The following is a 23879-nucleotide window of genomic DNA, read 5'->3' on the forward strand; positions in this document are numbered from 1 at the left end:
GCCTCTGGGGCTGCTGGGACCACTTCCAGCCGTTTTTCTAGAATTCTAGTAACGTCCACTTCGGGTAGGCAGCTTTTGCATGCGAGGGGCAGAGAAAGAGCTCTCCTTCCTAAAGGCGGGGATGGCGGAGCCTCCCAAATTCTACGCTCCGACACGCACGATGCCACGGAAGCAATCGTTATCCGAAACGCTGCCCGCTCTCTCTGCGGATGGGGTTTGCAGCGCTACATGATGTTTGTTATTTCACAGAATTTACGGCTCCCTGCTGTGGATCCCAACAAGCCAGCACCTATTCATGGCATAAGAAAAAAATTATTTAAGTATTATTTAAGTTCAGGAATCTCCCATTAATTTTTCACATTAAATTAATAGAATTGGTATGAAGGTGAAATTTCAGCAGAAAAAATTAATATATGTGTAAGACTATGTGGAATGCTTACTCTGCATTTCTAATTTTAGTATCTCTTCTCCATTAAAAATAAAAATGGCAATGTCACTCTGATTTACTGCTTTGGGGCATTAGCCTGTGCTCCAAAGCAAATTTTAGAAAAAATACAGAAATATCTCATATCCGTCTTCTCTTCACTGTTCTAATCTGAAACTTGAGTCTCACGAAATAGCTGCGTTGGTGTAATGAATTTAACATGAGTAATGTATAAAAATCCACCAAAATTAACAGCAGAAACCAAAGAACAATAAACGGAGAAACTGAGGGCATATTTTTAAGGCCTGAGGACTTCTTTAAGCTATTGTTAGACCCATGTTTTAACATCCTTGAAATGATGGTTTCCACCAAACTAGACAACTGTGAGTGGATGACAACGGAAGACTGTAAACAAACCTAACTGAAATATATAATTTCTTACACAAGCAATAGATTATATGGTAGCATTGACAAGGCAAGGTGACGTTTTAGCAGCTGGTCCTATTTAAAAATTCTAACTTGAAAAAAGCTTATTTTCAGTTATTTTGAAGCACTGAGAAATTTACCTCTACCTGATTTGTGCTTCTTGACTTTTAAATTACTCAGTAAAGCAGCAGCTGTATTTAAGGCTACGTATGTGCAACTGGGAGTAAAATTACATCATGCTCCAAAACCAACTACTACACAAACTTCATAAAACCTGGTAATGTCGTGACAAATGCACATTAATGATTTAAGGTTGCTTCCTCTACCTTCGGTGTGTGCTTTAAGGGAGCAAACCCACACACTTTAAGAGGCAACAAGACATTTAGCTCTTGTGTTTTCCCCTGGACAGAAGTCACTTGGTCAAAGTCATTTTTTAGCCATCATCTTTCAACCAGCTATGACGACTCAACACCAACGGAAGCCAAAACAACCCATTTCTTCCTGCATGTAGATGCAGACTGAAACATCAAAATCAACATGCACCAGCACAGTCCTCAAAACAGCTCAAGGAGCTATGGATTTCCCAGCTTTAGAAAAGCCACGAGAAGTCACTTTGTTCATAAAATTCAAAGGGAAGCAGATGGACATTCATGCAGCCATCGACAAGGTGCATACCTACACCGGGGTCAAAGTCACAGCTATATACAGAACCGCATTTCGATCAGTCAGGCTGGTATTTTAACGGAGGCACACCCAAGGAAGCCCCCGAGATCCATGGCATGGTGGGGGCCTTGTCCACGGTAAGGGTGTGTCACCCCGGAGTACCAGTCCTACAGCTGCTGGGCGCTGAGGCGCGCAAGCGAAGTTGTGGAGCCATACGCTCTCCGGTCACTCACCAGCTGCCAATTCTGTGCCGAAAGGACGTGTTTGTTACCTGCAGCTCCCTGCTTGCCCAGGTGACCTCTCCTCTTCGCTACTGCCTTGCCGTTTCAGCAAGTTTGTTCAGAAGGTGCCAGTTCTGGCACAAACTGTCAATTCCAAAATGTCTATCAACTACAGAACACTAAATCCTAGCAGCGGCAAAGCTTCAGCTTCCAGTGCACCTTCTGGGCTTTGCTATTCTACCCACAGGCTGAAGATCTGGGTGCAAATTGTTTCTTTTATATTGAAATTATTTTAGAAATTGAGAACAAGTCGTATATCATGAGACTCCTGTACCCAGCTCAAGGAACCGATGTTTAGCGATCACTGAAGAAAGAAAAAAAAAAGTTCTTTATAAGCAGAGCCTGCAGTCATACAGGACAAGTGTTTGGGGTTTATTTAAAAATACTCTAACCCTCCTGCAGGAGTGTAAAGCAGAAGTGGCTTTTTCCCTTCCTAACTTCAGACAATGCAACACTAGCAATGAGGAATGAGATGGATTATATGACTTAGCCAACTATGGAAGGTATCACTTTTTAAAATATTACAATATTGATTTACTTCTGTTTACTAGGCTCTAGACAGGCAGCAGAACAAAGTCAGCTGCCCTGGCCTTAAGCCGGCTGATAAGGGAGAGAGTCTCAAACTTAATGAATTTACCAAACACACTGCAAAATTTACATCTGTCATGTAAGAAAGTCTGTCTGCTAGAGACATTTTTTGAAAGGGTGCCTGGCTTGGCATCCTCAAATGTATCCTACATCATATGGGAAGGACTTGAAATTCCCCCTCCTCAGCCTCCTCCATAGAAGCAATACACTTACTCACTTAACGAACACCTACGGTGGCACCTCTGCCTGCTGCCTTCGTGCCTCCGCTCATGCCACCTCCTCTCCTGCACTTGCCAAACTCTTCCTGCACTAATAAACCTCTGGCTTGTCCAAGTCCCTGCTGGGTAAGAGCCGCCTCTGACTCCTGCTTCCCCAAATGCCTGCCTGTTGCTGCCGGTCTTTCCCTTGCTGCATTCATCCCTGTTTCCCCAAATAATCATATATACTCACTTAGAAAACAAGAATAATATATACACAAAAAGGAACATACACAAAAACATACGTAAAAATTAACATACGTAAAAACAAACCCCACTGGACAAAGGCTATGGTAGTTGAGAAAAAATGTGTGTTCTTTGGACTTCTTTTAATTCTTGACCTTGTCATCACGTTTTACCAAGCAAGTTCTAAAGTGCCACTTTAGCAATATTAGTAGCTCCAGTACTGTGAAAGTATATAGAAAAGAGTTGTGTTTTACTTATAAACATTATTTAGACTGGATATAAGGAAGATATTTTTTATGTTGAGGGTGCTGAAACCCTGGCCCAGGTTGCCCAGAGAGGTGGTCGATGCCCCATCTCTGGAAACATCCCAGGTCGGGTTGGACGGGGCTCTGAGCAACCTGCTCTGGTTGAAGATGTCCCTGCTCATGGCAGGGGGTTGGACTAGATGGCCTTGAAAGGTCCCTTCTGACCCAAACTATTCTATGATTATAAATATTTCTGTTTTTACATCAGACCAGATGAAACCAGGTAATCCTGCTGTGAAAGCTGGCCATTAACTGTCTCAATCCATTCTAAAGATGCAGGATTTAGATGATTTTTCTTCCAGCTACAATTTGACGGCTATGTTATTAGCATTACTGTTTCACTTTTGTATGGTCCAACTACCATTGAAACAAAACTCTCCGAATCACAGGACGGGGTCAGAGCTGGCTGCCAACACAAGCAGAGTAAGGATGCCAATACATCTTCTTTGTCACCTTTTTCCAGTTTGCTGAAAATACAAAGTTACTAGGTGCTACTGGAGATTTGTGTTTGTGCTCTTCCAGGTTCCTGGAAAGTTGTTCTGACATTCAGACCAAGAAGGCAGTGTTGAATAGCTTCAAACACAGATTCATCCTATTTTTTATTACTCTTCCAATCCAATGGAGACAGAAGACACAGTAAGAGGTGTTAAAAGTCCTTCCGCTCCGTTTTCGCATCTGTGGCCATCTCCAGAACGCCTGCTTCCCAGGCAGCCAGCTCATGAAAATGAAGATGTACTAAATGCACACAGATGTGCAACTATTACTGATGGTGTCTAAGCCCCAGCACGCGTCACCCACTGACACAGACCTGCATGCTTCACAGAAACAATCTTATTATGGACTTGGAACATGTTTACAGCTTTTTTGGGGTAATAATTTTTTCTGCAAAACCCATGGAGCTACGTAACAGTACGAAGAACAGAAAACATATTTTTGGTAAGCCCTTTATTCCCAGGCATCTTCAAATAATACCTTTAACTACACAATATTCAGTACTCTCTACACACAAGGCAGCTCATGTTCCTAGGCGTATTCCTTGACTGGTGGTAACCACAATTACCTGTAAAAAAAGGGTTATTTTATCATGTCTTCAACATGGGTGAGCATGAGAGAAATAACTGTTATCAGGCAGTTTGGCTTCAGTCCTTCCCAATATCTTCTATTACATTTCAAATTACTGGTGATGAGAATCTACATGTATTTCCATGTTTAAATAAAATATTTGAAAAGGAACATTTTGGTGCTCCCGTGACATAACTGGATGCCTGGAGGTTCCCCCCCCGACTTCTAAGATGTATCAACCAGGATGTGCAGCCAAAGCAACAAGTAACTTCCACAGAAACAAAGCAGAATTTAAAGTCTTCCTTTGTATCCCAGTTATTTTATTGCTTTCTACGCTTCTGATGATAAAAAGGAAGAAAATAAAACCACTAATTAAACATACCACCAATTTATCTTCCGAGTTGATTTCCAACCTTAAGGAGTAGCCTTCACTTAGTTTTAAAAAAAAAAAAGGTACCAATATTACATTGTAGTCACACAGCAATTTGCTGATGGTGGTAGAAGCACCTCAAGAAAAATAACTCAGGAAAGTTAGTCCTCTGTTTCCAAGGTGGAAGAGAAGACTTGAAATCAGCCACACAACTACCCTGCATATTAACAACAGTGGGTGGACAGTAAGAGAAAGTTACACATTAAAAGTACATAAATTAAATAACTCTACCCCTAACCAATCAGAATTTGTTGCAATTTTCCTTTGGCCTAAGAGATTGTAAAGAAAAAAAAAAGAATACAGAGTAGAAAAGGGCCATTTGGTTTGATGCTGCCTTTGTCATACCTTGTACAACAGAAGCCCCAGGCTTTCAGCCCTGTCACCCGACGAGCAGGGTGCTCGTCACCTGTGCGGCTTCTGTGCCATGTACAAGAGCTCTGTGTGGTGCCAATTCCAGGGGACCTATAACCAACAGAGCACCGTGGGACAACTCATATCACTCCTAGTCCTGTTTAAAAACTCTTCAAGGAGGCATCTTTCTGTCCATTAACCTCCAGAGAAAATTCAGAAGTGAAGGTATGAATACTGCCTCCCTCCAGCCCCTCATTTTGATCATTGCACAGGACCAACAATAGCATCTCCTAAAACAAAACACCCAGTTTGAAGATATGAGACAACCTGCCCTGAGAGTTTCCTGCTAGTTTGTTCTAGTAAAAAAAAAAAAAGATAAGAATCACCACATTTCCAATTTATCTAGCCTTTATTTCCAACATAAAACCTTATTATAACTTTCTTTGGGCTGGAAACCTGCTTAATGCTCCTCATTCTTTTCTTGCAAAGGCATTCTTGTATTTGATCAAAAACATGACCAAGAAATGGTATTAACAGATGGACTGAAGAAGTATAGCCTGAGCTTTATATGCTCCCTATTAGAAAACTATTTTTTCCATCCCTTACATCATTTCCTGAGTTCTTTGTCTTTTCAATACCATTTTAAAAGGTGGACTCAATGGTGATTCAGTGCAGATACATCTCTCCATGTAACTCATCACTCCAAGAAATGATGTTATGGGTCACTTGTCTGGCTGTCCAGACCAAGGGCGCTTTCACACAATTTCCTTCCTCCTCTTTTGGCTGTTTTTCTCCCAGCATCATGAAGCCCCCTCCTCCCCTAACTTCAGCTTCCCCTTTAGGGTGAATTTCAAAAGGTTCAATCAGCAGAATGACGCTCAACTCCCAAAACAGCCCTTGTGCTGTCATAAAAGTCTTTTCAGTCACATCCACTGCCCTGTTTTCTGGTATCTCCGGCAGTGCCACCTTCATGGCCGAAATACCCCAACAATAACCACGCTAGGAAGATTTGCCATCTACTTTGCATCTCTTCTGCAAGCTGCATGGCCCTACAAAGACCCTATGCACAGAACCACCCAGGGCAAGCTGGCACGGGGCTCGCAAGGTCTCCAACTGACTGGCACGCTTCATTTCACATTACTCCTTGTTGCTCGGAAGAAGGGAATCCCAACCTCCCTGAGCTCTTGGTAAATTCTCTCTAAAAGACTTCAATCGGCCTTGTTAACTCCCTAGAACAACTGCCATGTTCCAGAGAGAAATAAATTCTAGAAAGAATAAAGAAAGAAATAAAAAAAATCAGCGTGTTAAGACAGGGACGTTCCTGTTCCTCTCAAAGCGATATTCTGCCGTCTCCATAGGCTTTGAAACAGAGACACCAAGACTGCAGAAGGTATAATTAACCCTAAATCAATGTTAACAGATGATTTAAATAAGCAAATAACCACTCTCTCTTCCAGAGTTATAAGTGGGCAGAACACTCCCATCGAACACCTCAAACTACTGCAGGAGTCTGGGGGAAAAGACATGAAGCTGCAAAAAGCACATCAAAAGAGCATTAAGAAGTGTCTTAAAATCTGTGCCCTCACCATCACTTTCTAGAAATCTTCAATTTGTGTTTACTAGCACCTCCTTTGACTTATTTTGGGAGAACTCATGGGGTCTTAAGTAGATGTTGCTGTTACTCCAGAATTATTTTATACTGGTTAAACCACCACTACACAGAAAGATTATTTACTCTCTGGTCCTTGTTCATTCATGGCAACTAAGAATTGACATACAGTTGCTTTACTAAATTTGCACAAATGATTTTCCCCGTGAAGTCAGTGACGCTACTAACTCCAAAACCAGCAGGTACCAAGGCAGACGTGTTGGCGCTGCTTTGGCATGTCTCACCTCACGAATAACTACACAGCTCCCACTGCTGCGTGTAAGTTTTTTTCCTTCAACATGACAAAAAGGCAATGGTTTACTATCCAGATTCAGTTATCTTGTTTTTAAGGGATTACAAAGCAGTTCCTCACTGGTTTTGTTTTCACTATTTCTTTGCTTTTAAAATTTGCTGCTTCTCTACTTCGGCTCAATTTCCAGTCTTCCGAAAAAATAATTAATCGAGCAAAAATTATTAGTCAAAGAATTATCCAACCGTGAGGAGAAGGAAGAGGTCTGGAAATGCAGACCAGGATGGGACAGAACAGTAAATTGGGATTCTGGATATGTCTTCATTTTTGTGCCTGCCTCCGTACCAGCACTCAGCCATGAAAACAAGCACTGAACGGTGACACAAATGCACGTTGCAATGGTGTTTTTTTCCCTGCAACTGAAAATAAGAGAGGATGAATGGCAGTGCTTCCAATTTCCCTTTTGATATAGTTTACTCTCACAGCATTACTGAAGACGGTATTTTCACGAGGCAGAGTGCCTCAAAGATGCCCAGTACAACAAGCAAGGGTCAGAAACACATCGAGCCGTACCCTCCCTCAGCGCTGTACTCGCTCTGCTTCCACTCAAACAAAGGCTCGCTACCACCAAGCCACCAGCCCAGCCACGCCACTGTTCTGCCTAAGGAAGATTAATATTAAACATCAAAAAGAAAAAAATCTTTAGGAATAGTTAAAACTTAAGTTGAGCAACATGTGGTATGAGCATTGCCTGTATATTGCTGTTAATAAGCAGTTTCCAATTTAAAAATATATATTTTTTATATATATAGATATATATATCTTGCAGCCCATATATCCCTCAAGATTATTCCAAAAGATAATTTAAAAAAAAAAAATCTGGTTTAGTACTTAATGAAAAGAGATGGATATTTATAGGAAGCATCTATCTGAAGTAATTTTAGTCTATGTCCTCCTCCACATTTGAGTTCTGCAAAGGCTTTCAGACACATAGCAAAAGGTACGCTCTTCAAGGAGTGCCACTTACTCCACATGTCTCATTCTGTGTTTGCATGGGATTAGCCTTTGGCTCCATGTCTTGCCTTTTTTGGTTCTGCTTCAGTTGGTTTAGAGAAGGTTTTGTCTGTGCAGCTCCAACAGTTTTGCTTGTCCACTGGTCAACCAGCTTGTGAAGATCGTCTGTGAACGTCCCTTTCTTGTTGTTACTGTTGTTGGCCTGAACCTGCAGGGTTGATTGCGGGACGGGCTCAGGACCCGTTACGAGACTGTTTGTCGAGGATCCTGGAAAATCACACACAAAGAAGGTTGATGATGGCATCTCTGCTTCACCACTTTACTGCTCAAATATTTTCTCATTTACTGCAATTCAAACAGTGGCTTTTCAGACTTTTATCCCTCCCCCTCCTTTCTACAGAACACCTTTGCTTAAAGAAATGGTCCAAGTGCAACGCGTTCATATTTTCTATCACATTATGTTACCTCAGCCACTAGTTGTGCCCACAACTTCTCTCTAGGTGAAGTTAGTGACTCAGAGAGAAGAAACGAATGCAGTCCTAGTAACACTGACATCCTAAGGCTTACAAAGTCTCTTCAGAGGAGGCTACCATGAGAGAGTGGGAGGCAGGCTGTATTACTTGCTAAAACTGCATGAATTTAAAAAATGAATTTACCATTTATTTTACTTGCATAAGTTTACTGTCCTCCTGGAAAAACATAATTGTCATATAGGTTCTAAGTAGGGTTGGCTACTACGCCTCAAAGGCTCCAGGAACCCACAATCTCTCTCGATGATGTGAGGGCCATTTACTCTGCCATCTGCATATTTTTGGGGAAAAAACCCCATCAGGACCCTTAATGTACAGAAGAAAGAGGTGAGAGGAGGACATAGTGGGAGTGTGAGTTTTTGAGACAAAGATAAAGATACAGAACTTTTGGTATAGATAAAGGCAGACAGGAAGAGTATTGACAGAGATTTAATTTTATACGTTCACTTATTTCTAGAGCTAAGAAAAAAAAAGTCTGTCCTTTTTATGTGTTGGTAACTACAAATCTGACACAGCAAGATCAGCAGGGAACAGCAACTGAAGGTGCTTGAATTTGACCTGAGCAGAAAATAAAAACTAATTTTTCAGTTAACATATTTGATATAGCTGAAGATTTGAAATAAAGACCATCTCTCCAAGCAAAAAGTTCATAGAACTGTAGTAAAATTATTATATAAGCAAACATGAACATTCAGTCTTCTTTTTTCTGTTAATCAGTTACCAGCCAATGAAACAGAGTAAACTAATTAGTCCTACTGTTATATAAAATACGTTAATAACCTTTAAATGATCATGCATTCGACCTGCAACATAACTTCTAAGTGAATGCTGCTCATTTCCTTTTCCTTTGCTTGGGGGAAAGGGACCAGTGAGAAAAATAAGTATTTTGACAGGAAAGTTCTTCAATTAGTGTTTAGTATTTCATGCAGCTCAACAGGAACGAGATCGTTTTAAGCTATAAATTCCTCCAGCAGAGAACTGCAGTCATATAAAGGTGTGTATTTCAGAAAGACAAACACTGAATCCAGTTTTCTCGCCGCATGCGTGCACAGTCTCACACACAAAGAATACCACAACTGTCTTGCAGCATGCGTGGTTCCCACGACATCACAGCACATGCATTATTATGAAATTATCACAAACTTATACAATCTAATTTCGTATCGGTATAAGTGCATCAGCTCTATTTATTAAACAACTAGCTTTTAGTAAAAAATAACAGTAATTTAAAAAAAAAAAAAGCAAAAAACATCCCATGCCATGAAGGAAATACTGAGAAACAAAAATGGGATAGTTACTACTACTGTGATCTTTGCCTAGACATAGTCGTTTCAAGGTGGACCCTACAAGGTAAAACAATACAAGACATACAGAATTAGGTAAGACTAGACACAACAAATCTGACGGACAAGCTTCTGTACTTTTAAGCAATCAAAAAGTAGTTATTATGCAAGAAAGGACAGACAAAGTCAGCAGTTCAGTGAGTAAAGGAAGCCTAAATAACTGGACAGCTCAAACCTTTCTTAATGTGCAGCCATTCAGCAGCTTTGAAAAGTACAATAGCATGCCCAAAGCAAGGTCTCACGACTTAAAGGTGCATTTGTTTGGGTTGTTTGGTTTGGGTTTTTTTTCCCTCCTCCAAATTGCCTTGGCTTCCTAATAGGAGGATTTGATTCCTACTCTATTTATGCAGGAAATGATGTCAATTCAGTTTGTGATAGGAGGCCAAAAATGCTTTCAGGAACAAGTCAAGCTAGTCTGGCTGCAAAGACAAACTGTAAAACAACGCTAAAAGTCCTGTTTTACAAGTCCAAAAAGATACATTGTTCTGCAGGTCTGAGGCCAATTGTTTCCAAATACTTTATTATTAGGATTTGTGTTTAAATGTGAGATTCTGAACTTCAATTAAAAGTAACAGTGAATGAGTTTCCCTTATGCCTTGTCCAAGTGCGGAAAAATAATCCAGCAGAGTAGCTGAATTTTCATTTAACCAAACTACATGTTTTTTTTTTTTCATTATTGCCTCGTTACATCCTTCATCATGATTTTACATATTCTGTTGGATCGACAAAGTGCCAGAAGTGTACCGAGAACCCTACTTGACTGTCAGATCTTGCCAGACATAAGCACCATTTCTATTTGAGTGCCAATTTCCTGAAAGGTATTTTGGACTTGGTAAGAAGAGTATCATTATGGTATGGGAGGAGATGAGTATCTGACATGGGGCATGGCAAGTTTATTGTGAAGAAGCACTTGAAAACATGAGCAAAATCAGAGAGGGGGGCAAAAAGCAAGATACAGGATGGATATGCTTTTCCTCTACAGGAAACCGGTGTCGATATTTTATGTTACTGTGCCAGAAACGCAGCTTCAAACTCAGATTGCGGGTCCTGGTTGACATAGGCTCTGAATGAGTCTTCAAAGGAGAAAGGAGAGACATCAGTCAGAGACTGAGGAAGAGGAAGTAAAGAAGAGGGAGGGAAAAAGGGAGAAGAAATGTTTGTGTTTTGATATGGGTGGCATGAGGAAGAACAGGATCACTTTGAAAGATTTTTCTTATTATTTCATACAGTTTAATAAAGTTTCTATCCCACGAAAATCAGAAGGACATGACTACCGTAACATCTTATGCAAGTTCAGTTTCTCAACTCAAAGCCTACATAACAAACACAAGTCACATTCACAACTGAACAATCCACGCTGTATTTTTAATTTCCTCCCCCTCTTTCTCCTCAGGTATACCTTACCTTGCCTATCTCAAAGTTAGCTAGCAACTCCCATTACGGCAACATCAGCGGCAGTAATACTAGAATGCTGTTTTCTTAACTATCCTGCAGCATTCCGCATGCAGCAATAGGTAGCGTTCAGCACAGTGTGTATGCAAATGCAAAGCAACTGCCTGCGAGAAATAAAAGCAGGCAGCTGACCACAGTACGTGCTCAAATGCGTGTAAAAAAGTTTAATCAGCAACCCCTCCGCTTCCTGAAAAGCGAGTCACAAGTTTAGATGCACCTCAGGTGCCACATCAAACCTGGGGCCCCCACAGGTGTGGGAGGCAGCAGAACAGGGACGCTGGGCAGATTCACAAACACCCGCGTGAACGGAGCCAACATTAAGGAAAACTTTGCAGGAGAGTTAATCACCAAAAAGAGAGCTGTTTCTCCCAAACTGTACCACTCCAGCATGTTGCCTGAGAGATGAGAAACATTATCTAAGTGGAGATACTGCCTGAAGCGGGGACTGACAATCATCAGCTCCAATTGGTTTTAAATTCAAATTCAATTAAAAATGCACTTAGTAAACCTAATTGACCAGATTAATTGTATTACTTCTATAATCAAGGTGTTTAATAGCTGTAAAGTTAAGGAGATGAATCATAATTAAGATTTAATCTAAGACTGCAAAAGTTCAGCGGACTGTTTTACCTCCAATTCCAGATTTCTTATCTGAGAAATTAAGTAGCTATTATATCATACAGGACAGAAAAAATCCACTGTCCATTATTTGCACTCTAACCGCTGCCAAAAGGTTTGAAAGCTAAAATAAGATTGAAATAGCAGTAAATTGTTAGACCATTTCCATAATCGCATATGCCCATACAATATATTAATTACTACAGACCTGACAAAAATCGCTTTACACAAGGCAAGTCTAAGCCGAATGGAGCTTTTGAAAATTCCACTCACAATCAGCACAAGCTCTTCCCTAAGACGTCCTCACAATTTAACGCAGGGAAGCAGCTCAGGCTAAAATTATGCTGAAGCCCACCAAAAATATTTTATACCATGAAAAGCGCAGAGGAAAAGTCAACATAGGGAACAGACCAAAACACTGTGAAAGTGTTCAAGTTTGATGGAACTTGTAACCAGGGCAAGATACTTGGTAAAACTATCTTTAATGCACCTGAACATCTCTTGCTAAAAGCGTGCTGCCAATTTGTCTGCTAAGACAGGAGGGGCCTCACGCTGGAATATCCAAGCTCCCCAAAGGGCTGGTTTTCCTTAAACATACAGATTCAGAGCATTTCTGAAAATCCAGCGCAACTTTTCCCAACAGCTCTCGAACAAAAAAATCTCAGGGGAACCTCGACGTGTGGAGTAGAGCCGGGACCCCGAGCTGCTCGGACACGCCACCGAGCCGCCTGCACCGGACAGCCACGTCCCAGCGCCGCGCGCCCAGCGCTCGCTCTCCTTGCTCGCGCACGCAAAGATGCAAACGGGTTTAGCACCTGGTCCAAACGTTTGGCTCTGCCTGCGTCGCTTCCAGAGGGGAAGGAGCACGAGCCAGATGAGTTCCTATCACCACCATCTATCACTATTTTTCCTGAGGCTTGTGGTCACGGCTGCTCTGGGTACCGGCTGATGGAACCAGCAGCCGTACGTCCTTCCAGCAGCAGTCCCAGCCCCATCTTCACCCTTCACACACACACTCCCAACCTGTTGGGCTCACCGGGGAGACAAGCTAAAATACCTGCCTATCCCCATCAAAACCCAGCCGTAATTCAGCTGTGGAAAACTGTCTAGCAACTCGAGCGCCCGGCAGCAGCTGGAAAACTGAGGCACGCTCTCCGAGCAGCGCCGACTTTGGGTGGACGTGTCAGGGTCAAGCGCCTGGGACTCAAACGGGGGAGTGCAAACCTCCTCTCAACGCTTCGCCCAGAAGAAACCGAGAAGACAGCGTATGGGCTGAGAACAGAAAGCAATTAGTCACGCAGAGTTATTCAAGCATCGGGAAACTTCACGACTTGAAGGATTTACAGATTCCCTCGGTTTCATTCACAATATCCATGCGCCCAAACATTTTTAATATGATGGTTTTTAATTGCCATCTCCCAGTCTTTTTGCATCCTACAGAATAGTAATTCTGTGAAAGATTAATGAAACAACTTCTGGGAATTACATGTGCAGAGGAAAAAATGACTATGTCCATTATAATACCAAATGGGAAAATTTGTGAACTGAGAATTCCCCTCAGGTTCTCAGAAAAAAATCCCTAAATTCAAAATTGCCTCACGACTTCAGTAGTCCTTAAAAACTTGCAAGATAATAAATTCAGTACGCCGAGCAGTAAACATCACTTTTCAGGAACCTGAGTGCTTGGACTTTTAGGGACCTCAAAAACAAACAAACAAAAAAAAAAAAAACAAAAACAAAAAAAAAAATGAAGATTATTTTTAAAAATACTGTTTATTCATAAAATTAGGAGGAGTGTATTTGAGTGGTCTTGTGCCTTTGATCTGTACCACTTGGAGAATGAGCAGCAATGTAGAACTCCAATGGGAGATCTGATATTAATGCAAATGAACGGTTAGTTAACCAAACATTTTCTCAAGAACATTATTAGCCTTTCTAATGTTATATGTAAGTGGCCTATAGTACCTGTTCAGCACAACATATCTTTATTGTACAAGCAAAATCTGTTTGCCTAAAAAGCAGCATATGTAATTGGGTTAAAAGGTCTTAATTTTTAATTAAATAGCTTGATATCATTTGGTTGAATAGCCAATTACTTTAGGAGTCATACAAATAGCAGGTGCACAATTATTTGAAACAAAGAAATACTGGATCCTAGAAATCCATTTCAAGGTATCATCTGAAAATCTGATATTGCTTTTTACTTATTTATGCTTTGATGAACTGCTAATTGACTTCATCTCTGAGGTCACATAAGGTCATAAGAAAATAAACTGAGTAAAGTGCTTCAGCCAGATCAGCTTACACAAAAAGTTGATGGTACTCTCCCCTGAGTAACCAGATCTTCCCGCTGCTTACGAGTGTATAAAAAATTGTTCACTTAAAGTAATTAAAGTGAATGCATGGGGAAAAGCCCACCTAGAAAACAGATTTTGAAAGAGCTAGCTGGAGCACTATTGTCTCAGCATTTCCACATGCAAAGAGCGGGGAAAAAAATTAAAGAAAATAGAGTGGATATAAACAGTACTGTATATTGTGTTAATACAGCCCTTGTATGGAAGTTATACCCTCCAGTGACCTTCTAGTATTGTATCAGCTTGCTACATGCATGTCTTCATAGTCCAAACATGTGTGAAAGAGACCATTCGTCTACAGAAGGATGGATTTCTTTTTGTTGTCGCTGGAACCGGGACAGCAGACATGTATATATTTGCCACATTGCAAATAAAATTACTTCAACATAAATCACATAAAGTACAAAAGCTTTGATAAGTCCAGGGTAAAATTTACCATAAGGCTATATAATAAATGATAAGATCTTCCACACATGCTTTTGGTGCCCAGGCACGAGCCAAAAGCAGTGCAAAAAAAGCTTTCATATGAAAAATTAATATAAATAAGGTGTGTTCATGATGATTACTTAAAAGAAAGATAAAAAGAAAGAAAAGATGGTTCAGAAAAAAGGGGCATCCTGCCAAACATATCAGAGGTATAAAACATGGAATTGGAAAAAGGGGGTAAAAGAAAGATGGACTGTGATAAAATACAAAAGAACAAATACAAACAGATGGACAAAGACACAGGTCCACTGAGGAATCTGGTACGAGGTTTGCTACTAGATTTATAGGTCACTCTCTCAGACGTTTGGTGGAAAACCGTCCAGCCTGCAAATGAATATAAAGGGAAGAAAACAAAGACACTTATAAAGTACAAGTAGCTGTGATCAGATGTCCTATACCATCAGTCAAATCAGCTTTGTTAGTTAAACATCCACATCTCCATTTTAACTTTGCCAAAGAGGAGTAAGTTAATTGACCATACACAAAGGATGCAGTAACAGCAGAAGAGAACAGATAGATATTTTGTAGATTAGTTTGGCAGGATGTGCAATGAGAGGAAGGTATTTTAATCATCATCATAGCTTCCAATAAGCATGGCAACAAGATCAGTCAAAGCCTACGGAGGTGTGCAATACACAGAAGTATCAGAGGTCGGGACTGGGGAACACAACCAATCTACAGTCATTTAGCTGGGACTCCAAACCATGCACAAAGTTAACCTCTTAAAGGAAACATAACTTGGTTCTCTGGGTTTTTTGGTGGGGTTTTTTTGTTGTTGGTTTTTGGGGGGGTTTTCCCCCTTTTTTTTTTCTTTTCCTCCCCCTGACACGCAAGATGCTTTGGTAGTTTATAATGGGGAGCTCTGGGTCTACCAGTATCAAGGGGCCAAAAAAAGCCCAAAATGAACCAAAGGACACAATCTCCTATCCTCCTATATCTTTTTTGTTTTCCTTTCTTTTTTTCTTAGAAATATGTAAGGCAGACTCCAGAAAAGGTGGCAGTATAAAGCCACTGCTGGCAAAAATAAAAGGTATTTCCTGCCTAAAAATTAGCATGCCTTCTTGAGTGTCGACTCTTAACACTTGGTAAGATACTTTACTTTTGTTCTTCTGACAATACTGCAACAATCTTTTCAAAGATAAACCAATAATTCGGATTGTCAGAGGTTAATGTTCCTATACCCCTAGAAGTGAAATCCACTCCTAAAAAGTTCAAGCATAAGGGAAGCGAACTAATTTTAGCATGTGCTGGAAGACATGCTGAACAGCTGGTATGAAAAAATCACCTTGGCCAGAGCTTGCGTTCACGTCACCTCCTTCGGGGCCTAAGCCGGAGCAGATGTCAGAAGACAAAGAGGCTTTGACAGAGCACGGCTGCTGCGTCTGCACAGCCTTCCCAAAGGTGCCCGATGCAGGGGGAGTTACTGCTGCTGCTTCGGGAGATCCAGGCTGAGTTTTAGTTGTTTCTTTGTGGGGTGAGTCTTTAGAGTCTGAAAGATTACCTGAAAGAGCAAACAAAACACATGCAGCGGCAAATACTAAGAAACCACTGAATAAAAATCCATGCCTAAAAATAATAGTTACTTTGCCACCAAGAGGAACAGCGGTTCACAATTCTGACGTACTGTATGAAGCACAGACTTTATGGATAGCCTGCACCAGAATATTACCTACACGCACTATCGCTGATCCAGTTTCTCTAAGAAGCTTATGGAGTAGGTTTGATTTTTACAGTTTTCTGCATTTTTCAGAAAGGCTGGAGTCAGGACCTCACAAGGAGCGCTGCTGAAATAAAGTGAGAACCGCAGAAGTGCCTAAGTAGGAGGATTGAACGCACAGAATGACTGAGCAAAGACGTAGGTTTGCTCCCAAACATGAAAGGTGAAAGCAAACAAATGGAGAGGAATGAAAAGTTTGTGCAAAGACACGAGGAACTTTATAGCCATCTATATATAGATACATGTCTGTAGAGAAACATCTGTATCCATATATCCACCTGTGTACCTGTGTGGATATCTCAGGCTTTACCACCAGAATACCTTTGCAATCATTTGTTGCATGGATTTATCAGCAAAAGCATCTAACAGTGGGAATGACAATTACATCAGTAACCGTATTAGGAACTGCCTGCCCTTGATCCCCGAGAAAGCACCTTAGGATGGCCATAAAATGAGGAATCTACATAGTCAACGGCAAGATAACTTAGGCATGAATACAGATTCTCAAAGAAAACATGAACTTCACACAGTGCCTGAGAAAATGGAAAACACCACAGAAGAAATGCAAGGAGGAAAGCATGCACCAAAGTAGCAGTCTGAGCAGATTTCTGTTCTCTAACTGAAGATGATCAGGGGATAAAAAAGGAAAATTGGGACATTTTATGCAGAAATAAGCTTAAATTCTTTGGACTAGGGTAGCACACTGATATGAGCCAAAAATCTGTGAGTGGAGACAGATGTGGGGTTTGTGAATAGACAGAGGGGAAAATGGCTAGAGAGAACCCAAGAACAAACTGGAAAATGAATGGACCAAGGATAACAGACATTCAGAGTACCTCATCACCAGGAAAGGAAGTAAAACCTATGCACGTCAGCCGAGCAGCAAAGAGGTATAAAGCATTGACCATTGCTTCAGTTCTTATAGGCAAGAATACTGAGATTCAAGATGGATCACAGAACATCTTGCCTCCCAATACTTCCTCTTTGCTTTTCCTATCTCAGCTGAAATCCTTAAAAGCAAAATCCTCCAAAACAGTCTGTCTATAATTAAGATTGATGCGATGAAATTCAAAGTGGACCTATGATGAAGTAGCTTTGAAAACAAGAGCTATCAGCTTTGAAATCCAGGGTTAATGCTGGAACTGCTGCTGCTGCTCTAAATAACAGCATGAACTAAGTTGAAGAAAAATTATTTATATCCTATTGTACATTTTGCTGAAGATATAGGTACTGGGCTATATCAGCATTTCCCAGTTGAATTATATCTTTATATTTTCCAAAGAGATAATGACTCAAGATTGTACTACTGTTTGAAAAATCTCAAACTACTTCAGATGGTCAAAGCATCCATCACAGTTTTATACCTGTTTTTACCTCCCATCCTTTGGGGGAGCAAATGAAATCCAATCTTATTTATATGGCATCTTGCAGGAAAAAAATAAACAACAACAAGATAGAGCCCATAATCAGTAGAGGATAACAGCACCTAAGAAGTGAATACAAACATCAATAAATTGCATTTGGAGAAAGGATGAGAAAGTGTAACCAGGCTGCATTCCAAATTAAAGTGGAATATTGTTTCTCTGCCAAGCATTGTAACCGATGCAGAGAAGGTATGTATGGTGCGGCACTGGGCGGCTGTAATAGGCCTGTCCCAAAGAAGCTCACTTCAAAACCAGTTCACGGTACGTGAACTTGAGTCACAGTATTAAAACCCAATAAAAATTCAGTGCCTTTCCTGCAGTCTGTACAACTACACAGCAGAACCACCACTGACACAAAGAACAGGCATATGGAAAGCAACCTAGTGTTGTTTGTACCTACTTGTGCTTGATGTTCCACTCCTGAGCTGCTGGACCAGAGGGTTTAGTAGTTTTCCACCTTTCAATTTATTTTTGCTGGTTCTTCGGCGACGGCCGCTTGGTGGGGCTGAGTGAAGGAACCCCAAATTGGGAGGAAGGGGTTTCCCTAAGCGAATATACAGTGCCTCTATCTCATTCTTCTGCTGAGTCTGAAGTTCAGCAATTTCTTTCATATGCCTAAACATAAAAAATAAAGAACTCTGCTAGCGATGTATTGGATAAAGCACCACATCTCGACAGTATAATTAGTTATAAAAAAAGAAACAAACCAGTCTTTGGTTATAAAACAATCAACTACTCATCCAAAAGTATGTGAAGTTTTAACAATCTACCTGGCAAATGTGGTGACTGACTGCTCAAATATTCATTCATAAGACAGAATCCTAGACAGCTAGAAAGATTTTCAACATCCTCAGTAAAAACAACTGATTTTGACATGGGATCTGACAGGAGCTCCAAACTATTCCAGAATCTCTCTCTTCAAACCAGTGGCTCAAAGAAGTTAATCCTCAAGGAATGTACATGAGTTTGGAGTTCAACATGAAGAAAAACAAAAGCGCTTCCAGTAAAAATGGCACTGGCACATGAATCGTTACCTTATTTATAATGCAGATTTCATGATGCCATAAAGTCAGCTTAAAGGTTTTCTATTACTGTAGTTCTGTTTTAAAGAGATGCATCATCTGTATTCAGTAAAACCATTATACCTTAAAGTTTAACATTTTTGTTAAACTAGCATCTAACACTAGTTTTTACCCATCACCTGCCCGGACAGAAAGAAAACGTTCACAATTCAAGCAGCTAGCTCTCAGGACTGGCAGCACAACGCTCTCCTGCCAGGCTCAACCAGCCTCCTGCTGAGACTGGACCGATGTCTTGATGAGAGCCAATGGGAGGCAAAGTGAAGAGCCTTACCTGCCTAACAGACAGTAGCTTATCTACTGTAAAACTGAGTCTGGGAATAGTGATGGGTCTGTAGACCTGACAGTCTAAGTCACCCCTTGCAGAGAAGGGCATGAAGAGAACACTAGGGCAGCTGTCTGCACAGGCACCCAGATTATTTTTATGCCACCTTAAATAGTGTCCACATGGGAACCTACCATCACATACCTTACAAGTGCTATTGTTTGCCACCACATCAACATAGCTTTTCAGTAAGGAAACTGGACATCGCAGCTGAAACGCTTTGGGGTTTAAAGAAGTTATTATGGAATTATCCTTCTAAATGGAATTGACAAAGTGATGCATAAAAGGATGCAGCATGACATCTGGGAGAAGGTCCTAGCCATGCCTAATTTGCCCAGAACCAGTTTACTCATTATAGCTATGAACACCAGGTATTTGCTCATCATATGCAGAGGTGCTGCCTAGATATCTTAACACAAGCTTTCCTAGCATTGTTTGCAAACCCAACATACTTTTCTCTCAGGTTCTGCAATTCTTTCTTCATATCTGCATCTTCAAATTCCGAGTCGTTGTCGCTGCTCATGTATGACGACTGCGAGTGGAAAGATGTTATGTTGATGGTAGGAATTTTTGTTCCTTGCCCGTTAGGTGAATCAAGGCCCGGCGAGCTGCCTTTGCTAGTTCTTTGCAGAAAAGCAGCTGCTTTTTTAATTAAGTCAGTGGCTGCACTACTGCTCGGGGGGGACAGCTGAGCAGCAGCAGCCGACTGACGATGGAAAGGCTCATCAGCAGAATCACTTGAACCCTGGTCACAGAGGACATCAACAGAAGAGGCTGTCTGCACCCGTCGGACAGCTGTCTTCAGATCAGGGCTGGAAGGTAGCTCATCCAAATAGACGTCTGGGGGTGCCGAGAACCTTAAGCAGTGCGGAGCTGCTAAAGTTAATTCATCTTGCGTGCTGATTACTGAAAACCTGCCAATAGTTTTGGCTGGTGTACCGCTATCATGAGTTTCAGCCTGTTTTCCATAGGAACCAGAGTCTAGAGAGTCATCCCTTTGAAGGTTATTTATCACCCCATCTGCTGTAGATATCTGCATTACGTTATCTGTGTGTGCAGACAAAGTCATAGTCTTTGCCTTCTCGCTCCTTTTAGAAGTTTCCATCTGTTTAGTTATGCTTGATGATGTAGGTGCAACCTGGAGAAAATAATAGAGATTAAATTTGAAAGTAACTGTAGAAATTAAGCATAAAACTGCTCCTAGCTTCTGGTTACCTGAAGGAGGTTGGTTGTTGTAGCAGCAGGAGCTGAAGTGATGCTTGCAGCTGAACCTGTTTTACAAGTTGGAAAAAAATAATATTAATTTCTGGAATACTTTAGTATAACAAAAGCCGACATGTTTACTGTGACAGACTGAAGTGTGATAAAGCGTAGCACTGAAGAATAATTTAACTATCCAATCTTTGTAATACAGGATTTGTAATGCAGGAGGCGATATCAATGACAACATAAAATATTTGCAGGTAGTCACTCCCTTCAAGCTATTGATTTGGGGAATTCAAGTAATAATGGACTGTGTAATTTCATTAGTCAGTTGAAAATTTTTAAGGCGAAAACCAGAAGAATGCAATCTGCATGATATATTGGGCCTGCATTACTAAGGTGTTCTTGATGTCTCAAAAAAGTAATTGCACTCTGCTATTCATGCATACAAAATGCTGCAGTTGACCACAGACGGACTGGTATTTCACAGCTTTCATTTGACAGGTACTGACACCAACAATTAAAAGTGCCTGAAATGAAGTTAAATGCACATTGCTGAAAGTGGAAATCATAAGCTCAGAAGATGGCTGCTCGGAGCACACAAGCAGCAAAGTATTAGTGATGGTCATCAAGACATGATTATTTCACAACCTGGACACTGGTTTTGAAGTTTTTGAACCAAAAAACACAAGCACATTGCACAGAGTGAACATAAGGCAAAAATCTGTCACTTCGTAGTTCTGAAATGGTGAAATATATCACTGCTTGATGGTATCTAAGATACATCAATTTTACTACAGAGTGCTACATTCCACTTGCATACTCTCTTCTTTGCCTGTAGCAAGACAGATGAATGCAGAGGCTACCCAAAGCCTTCCCCTCTCACACTGACCTAAAAGCAGTGGACAACCTACGTCCACCAGGACAAGAATGATCTACATTGTCACACAAACCTGGTAGCCAGCTTTGCCATGACAATCTCAAAAAAAAGCCCCATATTATAAGCCCTCCCCAACCCCACCCATGACAGCAGGAGCAGTTTTGGATTCCTCAGCCCTTAAAACTTCCCATGACTTGCAAGACAGGTAAATGGATCATGATAAATACCCAGTTTCTTAATATGGTTCCTACTAGGTTATTATAGGAAGTGCCATTGTATCTACAAGTACCTAGAGAAAATTATTCTTTACTAGTTCTCTGTGGGACTTCCTTGATAATCTTACAGGCTTCCCCCCAGAGGGGCTACCCTCAATCATGTTATTTTTGTCAAGACGTTTTTATGAAACCCAGGAAATCCACAGGACTTTCTGTTTGGACTTTTTAAAGGCACTGGAAATTTATTGTTGATAACATAGCCTTCCATGTGAATACCCTACAGCTACATCAGTGACACATATTACATATTTATGGTTTAAAATAAATCCGCCTGTGAGGCAGTTTCTTTCCAGAAAGCTTGACAGAAGCAAGATGTTTAATATTAGTTATATTACAAATAGGATCAGAAATGGCTCGTGCTGGGCAGTGCTCTGCAGTTAAGCAGAAGGGTGAGCAGCAAGGGGACACCAGAGAAGAGGACCATGCACTCGTACAGATGCAACACTGCTGTTCATCATGGAAAGGAGCTTTACCTTTTCTGCTTGCTGACCCACCTCTGGCTTCTGAGGAATGAGCACCGATGCTGGTGACCTCCAACTTCTCAAACTTTCATTAAAAAGAGAAAAGAAAAAGAATTTCAGTCTCACACACTCAAGCAGAAAGGCAATGCATTCTCCTTCCCTCTCTCCCTCTCCACCCTCACACTGTTGTGGAATATTAAACTATTTTACAGTGGTCTGTGGAGGTGGCCTTCTAGATCTTCCTTCAACTCCTGCATTTATTTTCCTCACTTAGAAGGAAAAAAGCAGTGGCAGTGTCAGAGGGAACTGCAGCTTAAGTTACTAAGGAACAGGCACTAAACATTTTGGGGTTTAGTTCTGGTTTTCTTTGCCAGCCAGACTGTACATTCTTCATCTGTATGTCTGTCTGCAGAAGTTCTATGCCTCTCTTCTTATTGGCACAGATTTTAATAGGACAAATTCAAATTACTGGAGAGACATAACACCTTTCATAGAGAGAGAGTTATCTACTGTAAGAAGTCACTTACTATAAACAGTATGCTCTAAAGAGTTACTCAAGTGCAGCCGTCTTTCCTTTAACATACAGCATCTTCAAGCAGTTGATACAGTTCATTCAGCTGACACAACATGGAACAGCCTCAGCCTTGCTAGTGGTGATATAATTATCTGCAGAAATGCTACTTTTCAAGATATATACTGATCTTCCAGCAGAAAGTGCTGCAAATCTGCTGAATCTCAAAACCTCAGGATTTTATCTAAAAGATTGCAACACAGGTGCACAATCTAGACACTGAGTGTGACCCAGACCACCTGCTCCAGCTTTCCTGAGAGGCATCCCAGTGAAGCCTTGCTCTGCCAAGTTCAGGGGAACACAAAATAAATCATTACTGGAAGCAGAGCAAGCTGCTACCTGTGGAGTGTCTTCCTTTAGGTGCAGCACTTGAACAAAGCAAAAGCCCCTGAAGTGTTTATTTTATTCAGACTGACTTTGAAGGCAGGTATTATAATCACTGCCATTAATTTATATATAAAAAAATCCTACTGAAGCATGATCATCTTCATCAGAACTTGAATGACTATAATCCCTTGTGTGTTTTACATTCTTAAACTACAAAAAAAAATTATCACCTTTCTGCCCATTTTAGGAACAGGACACAAGAGGAGGAGAATGAATTATGATATTATACCACTTTTAAACCCAAAGGAAAAGTTTGGCTTTCACTAACAAGCATTTATGTAAAATGAGTCAGAATACATCTGACAGTAAAAATTTAAGAGAACTTTCACACTGGGGAGCAGTCAACAGACAAAAGGTAGTATACCCAGGAGCAGAAACGTAAAATGTTTATAAAGAAGCGAGAAATCTATGCATGTCCTACCACAGGCTCGTCGGTTCTGAGCTCTGCTTTGGTGCCATCCCCAGCAGCTGGATCTGGGGGTACGAAGGGCAGAGTCATTGCTGGACTAACCAGTATGGGGTAGGACGAGCTCTCCGATGGTACGAGTGGCACTGGCTGGGCCTCGGCAGCAGCTTTCACCTCCTGGCCGCTATCTGCTATGCTATGGCCTGGTTCTCTCAAATCCAGCGCCAAGGCGGGGACTTGATCTTGGGGAAACGGCGGCAAGTTAAATTCACTATCGCCCTGTTCTAATGGGACAGAGGTGTCTGGAGTCCCTGCTGATGCAGAAGAAGTAGGAACGTATTCCTGGTAAAGCAAATTCCGCAATTTCTCGTCAAGGCTTTTTATTGTGTTGTCAACAAAGTCCACCCTGGGTGGTCCCTCTCCATCGGACTCGGCAGTGCTCGGCTGCTGCTGTTTCAATCGGGTGGATCCAACACCGGGGCC

General features: G+C 41.1%; 1 protein-coding gene across 1 annotated transcript in view; it reads right to left on the reverse strand.

Moving 5' to 3' along the window:
• Nucleotides 1-7880: 7880 nt before the first annotated feature.
• Nucleotides 7881-23879, reverse strand: part of WNK2 (WNK lysine deficient protein kinase 2) — a gene marked incomplete at its 5' end in the record, with an annotated part of 58434 nt that continues 42435 nt past the window's right edge. The window contains 9 exons of the mRNA XM_010295273.1: nt 7881-8152; nt 9714-9758; nt 14894-14992; nt 15954-16169; nt 18210-18424; nt 19666-20351; nt 20429-20484; nt 22045-22117; nt 23502-23846. Of these exons, the coding sequence (XP_010293575.1) occupies nt 7881-8152; nt 9714-9758; nt 14894-14992; nt 15954-16169; nt 18210-18424; nt 19666-20351; nt 20429-20484; nt 22045-22117; nt 23502-23846 (2007 nt within the window). The remainder of the gene's footprint in view (nt 8153-9713; nt 9759-14893; nt 14993-15953; nt 16170-18209; nt 18425-19665; nt 20352-20428; nt 20485-22044; nt 22118-23501; nt 23847-23879) is intronic.

This window comes from Phaethon lepturus, unplaced genomic scaffold (genome assembly GCF_000687285.1).
Source record: "Phaethon lepturus isolate BGI_N335 unplaced genomic scaffold, ASM68728v1 scaffold17819, whole genome shotgun sequence".
NCBI classification, from domain to species: Eukaryota; Metazoa; Chordata; class Aves; order Phaethontiformes; family Phaethontidae; genus Phaethon; species Phaethon lepturus.